At 37.1% G+C, this 5,126-nt stretch overlaps 1 protein-coding gene across 9 annotated transcripts; it reads right to left on the bottom strand.

The window, feature by feature from the left end:
* Window positions 1-1,362: 1,362 nt before the first annotated feature.
* LOC111245214 (uncharacterized) lies at window positions 1,363-4,512 on the bottom strand. 9 transcript variants are annotated; one of them, XM_022793250.2, is made up of 5 exons: window positions 4,179-4,512; window positions 3,682-3,998; window positions 3,117-3,249; window positions 2,253-2,372; window positions 1,363-1,805 (listed from the first exon to the last, which is right to left on the bottom strand). In XM_022793250.2, exons 2-5 carry the CDS (start codon window positions 3,847-3,849, stop codon window positions 1,696-1,698), a joined length of 531 nt encoding a protein of 176 aa, XP_022648985.1. In that variant the 5' UTR covers window positions 3,850-3,998; window positions 4,179-4,512; the 3' UTR covers window positions 1,363-1,695. The 9 variants fall into 9 exon arrangements, 8 of the variants coding, with proteins under 8 accessions (XP_022648985.1, XP_086837960.1, XP_086837965.1 ...); XM_086981834.1 differs by having other exon boundaries at window positions 4,142-4,386; XR_002671247.2 differs by lacking the exon at window positions 4,179-4,512 and having other exon boundaries at window positions 1,968-2,372; window positions 3,682-4,135.
* Between the last annotated feature and the right edge of the window lie 614 nt (window positions 4,513-5,126).

The following is a 5,126-nucleotide window of genomic DNA, read 5'->3' as shown; positions in this document are numbered from 1 at the left end:
CTAGCCTTAACTCAGGTTGTTCAATCAGTGCGTCAAAATGTAAGTTAATTACCAATAAATTTCTTATAGCAAATAATCAAAACTGTATTGTCGTTGGCTGTCATGTTATAGGAGAGTCGAAAATCCTTAGGATTTAATGCATACTTACATAATTATATGAAACAAAAAAGTTTTTTCATTTTTGATTCGGTAATCGATGTAACATTTTGCCATATTTTGCTTGTAAAAAAAAAAAAAAAAAAAACGCTAATACGTATAAGGCAATCAATGATTAATGATAATTACCCCAACCCAACGTAGCACCCATGACGATTGGTATAACGTAACGTCACAGAGAATTTTCAATTGGTACTTTCGAAAGGAAATCTTTTTATATTTAATCAGAAGTAAAAGGAGCGTCTACAATATTATTAGCACGAGTGCGGTAAAGGCTCTGAGTGTAGCTATATGGCTAGCCGGTACGAACGTACAAATACGTTACAGAGCTGTCCAGTTATCTCTTTGGGTCTATACTCTTGTATTGCGCTTGTCATATTGGGCAGAACCCGAATCCTTTTTGCCTGGCCGATAACATACATAAATAGTTTCGGCTTTCAAAAACCGGTTACGGATTGTTGCTAAAGGATTTCCCGCCGTTATCATAAAGCTGAATTAATTTAAAACCGCAAATATTGTCCTTATTTATCTGTTATAGTATGGGAATAAGCGGAACAGTTGCAAATATTTTTGTTTCCTCTAACTCTTTTAAGTAAAATTATGAGTTATCCGCGACACGGCGGTAATCAATGTATCAAATAAAACTGCTATAGTAAAAACAATATAACTTTCGCAATACGATTTGAAATTTCGTAGAGCAACGATACGAGTCAACTTCAACGTGAAAGGAAGTGGCTGCCTTCACCGGCGCCGTTGGAGCTCAGCTTCGGTCATCATTTATGTAGTATTCTAGTACATTCTAAACACCAAAGGATGCCAAAGCAGCTTTATAGCTTGATTATCAAAGGATCGACCTGCCGATCGGCCCATTCCAATCAAATATTTATAGCACTTAGAGTTCACCCTCTGTGTTTATTTTCTTGTATTGTAGTTTCATCTTTAGTCTTTATCGGGGTATATCGTTAGCACAGACGAAAGTTACTTTCTTTACTGTGAGAAATGTATCTATATTAACTATCTTATTTTATAATGTGACTGTTATAACGATCGTAGAAATGCAATAGGGAATACACACACATCTCATATACTGTTTGGTTTTTGGTGATAGATAAAAAAAAAAAAAACTCATTAACATCAAGCTGGAGTAGAGCAGCGAACATTTGTTTTTAGTATGCTATTGTCTCTATTTTGTATATTAACGATAGATACAAGGGCTTCTAGTATATTTATTATCAAAGTCGTTTTATCACAGCGTAACATATATTGTATTTAGCTCGAAGATATTTTTTTCAACTATAATTGCCACTTTGTCATATTCTTGGAAAATTCAGTTTGACGTTTTCAGTAAACACGTATACAAATTCATATATCCTTGAATATACTAATTAAATTATATGATACTTGTGAATATATATATATATATATATATACAAGTTGCTCTGGGCGTCATCTACGGGCATGTCAACTGTTACTGTTTAGAAGGATCTCGACGCGAGGTGAATCCAAGACGATGGTTTTTAGGTGAGTGATCTGTCGTAATTAGGCGATCTTCATTGGCAAAACCACAGTGACCAAAAAAGTTGTTATTAGGAGCAGGGTCCAATTGGTACAAATCCCTACGACACCTGAGCCAAATACGACGATGCAGCCTGCAACAATGTTAAAAGCTGTTCAATGAGTACGGTCACCAAAGCTCGTTAAATTCACTCACGTTACACGTGATAAAGCTGGTTCTGTAGTATACGTAAATTCACTGTACAAAATTTCAAACATCGTATGTATACATATAGTTTTCCAAACGAAACGAGTACTCGATTACTGCCGACTTCGTAGAATACAGATAAGCTGATATGAATCTCAGCAAATGCTTCATCCTCGGCGTTATCGTGGTTTTTCTAAAAGTTTATTCAGCCGATTCCGACTTGGACGGTTCAGGAAAGGAAATAAGACGACATTTAAGATCTGGTGTTTCTCCTGAGACCGATGGGATTCCTCTAGCAGTATCGTGTAAGACGCCTGGTATAGTACGTCATGGTAATGACAGAACGGTTTCATATGCTCTGTGACGTATCTGAAACTCTTTTGGTATTATTAACCTTGGCATTCACGACCCAGGCTCGTTCTCTTGATTCGGGAACACGCGAGTCTAACTACCTTGACTTTGTCTAATGGCTTGCGCGGGGTCGCGGGGCACGTTAACCACTCACTGAAAATGTCTGAAATTCATAAAATACAGACTACGTTGTATCATATATCTACTGCTATATAAAACTATTATATAAAGATATCATATGAAGCCAGTGGCTGTGAAAAGTTCGTCACTATTGAAATAAAGCTTCATTTTAGTGAAAAGAGATGTCATTGCGGGGCATCTCTACAATATGAAGTAGCTCTGTTCAATTGATCTTAATCGTGGTAATACTTATTGAGAATACGGACACCAACAAACAGCCAGTCTGACTTGACGGCTTTTCAGGTATATTACCTATCAGTGTTTTCAAAGCCCAATTGATATCCATCAATAGTCTCTATAAAGCGTTACATTATTTCGCGGTACATAAAGTATTGTCTGACCGATCCTCCAACTGGATAAGCTGTCATTTTATAGTTAACTGAGTTGGATGTATTCCTAATGTATGGAAATACATAGACGTACGTAAAGGTAGATATTTTGCCATTCTTCAAAACTATTTAAATCGTATTTTGTACAATCAGGCAGTAGGAGTATAGGAACATTAATCGTCAGCTACCTGCTCCTGGGCAAGGGTAATTGGCAGCTACAGAAAGGTGTAGACTTTTTAAGTGGCGAGGACGTGCACACAGGCTTCCATCGCTAGGAGAACAGGCTTCCATCGCTAGGAGAAGATTTCGCGTCAATTCGCGTGATTAAAATCAATACTGTAACTTTATCTAGGTTTTATTTCCAAAAAAAGCGTTGCTTAGATGAAGAAGGAACTTACCGCACTTGTTTAAATACGAGGGATTTTCTTCATGTTGAAACATCGATGGTACTTTCGTTTTTTTCAAATGCTCGATAAGGTAGCAGACGGTTCTGTATGGTATGCACAAGGATCCATTGCTATTGTGGTGGACCTGATAACAGGACATGATTTGCAGATGTGGTTTGGACTCTATTTAGGATGTAATTGATTGCTACATTAGTATACAACAGGCACTACTATCCTCTATAGAAGCTATTCTAGAAGCTGTTGTTACATTATTTCAACATATCTTATACAAATGATATATATATATTCGTTAAATAAAGTGATTAATTAGTGACTATTAGTGACTCCTTCTCTTAACGTACACTATATGTTTTAAAATCAGTTTAATATAAAATATACATATTGGCTCTAGGTCTAAAATAGGATAGATAACCAATCGAACTGGTCAATCTCGCCCTATTATCGTGGTCAACTACGGGAAACGTAGGCGCTTTTTTTTCTAGACTCGATATTAGATAAAATATTTTATTGCCAAGCTATTAATACCCTTTTGTTTGCGTCCGTTTAATTTGCGTACCTTTAGATAAGCATTGAAAACCCGTTTAGGATCGCGCTCACTGAATCTATAAGCTGAAGAAGATTCGATAAAAGCCATCTGAACCATTGGATAGCATGGCATCACCAGCAGAAATATAAACGACGCTATTACCATGGTAGCCTTTGAATTGAGATAGTACGAAGGCATCGGTACCAGAACTTTTCGCGCCGCTACTCTTATAGCTTAACTGTTTTTGAAAGCACTGACATTGCATGTGTATCCATGTCCGCACGTGCACTTTAAACATATATACAGATTTGATGCGCCGTCCTAACGTACACAACTTGAATCGGTAGCTGAAGGTAAAAACGGAAAGAACAAACTTCATTGAGTAACTGTCTCATACTGTAACCCCATTATAAATACTAACCAATAGGAAATTTATATTAGATTCGAGTAATCGTTTGCAGTTGGTAATAACAGCGGAAAACGTTCCCACCACTTGTATAGCAGACGATACAGGTCGTTAGACGTACCTGACAGTGAAAATTCACCATTTTGTCACAACAATAGGATCAACAAAGGTTTACGAAGCTAAGCGATTCATCCGTCAAGCCACTCGATCCACGGGCGTTCGATTTTCACAGCATTATGTCATGCTATCGTCCCACGGTAATTCAAGGCTGTCTTGTAGCGATGACTGGCTATCTCATCTCGTAAACAGTTGTGTCTCTTTTGCTCTCGCTGAAAGACTCAGAATATCCAGAGGTTGTCGGTCACCGATAGTTCGTTTGAATAGACAGTGGCTCCTCTACCGAGCATCGAGCAATGATGCCTTGAATTAAGTCGTAAACTAACCGGTTTAAAGTAAACGCTGTTTGGCCCAGAAACAATCTACTGGAATCGAAAAGTGGATCGTTAGTATTTACTGATTAGGGCTATAATTAAGTGGCGTCTGTTTCGATTAGGTTCACTGTGTATCGAGAAAGATATTATTAGAGATATTACCGTACGTTAGCGACCCGGGCGGATCCATTACATTTAGACCGTTGGGCGGTATTTGATCCCGGAAGTTCGAAATATCATTTTTTTTTTTAATAGTTATTTATTGTCACTGTAATTCTCATAAGCTTACGCTTATGGTTTTGTCCGTATGCGTACGATCCAAAAAATTTTAACCAGTACATTTTTAATAATTTACCCTGATGCATTAGTTTGTATGATAGTTTGTTTGTGATCTTTTTTCACCGTTCTTATTTAGAAAAATGTATGCATCTCGGCTGATACACATCTTTTTCCGCATAAGCCCTAACGGTTATTATTATGATATTAAATGACATAACTTACTTGTATGTGTCGGTATCGCCTGTAGAGCCTACTAAAGCTAACTGACTGTTCAGCACAAAAGAAAGCTCATGCTTATGAAGTGTATTTCCGCTAGATAACTTCCTATACGTATATATACATATATATATATATATATA

This window comes from Varroa destructor, unplaced genomic scaffold (genome assembly GCF_002443255.2).
Source record: "Varroa destructor unplaced genomic scaffold, Vdes_3.0 BEIS01000002.1, whole genome shotgun sequence".
In the NCBI taxonomy this organism is placed as follows: domain Eukaryota; kingdom Metazoa; phylum Arthropoda; class Arachnida; order Mesostigmata; family Varroidae; genus Varroa; species Varroa destructor.
The sequence above is the reverse complement of the archived record's forward strand: the minus strand, read 5'-3'. Positions and strand labels throughout refer to the sequence as shown.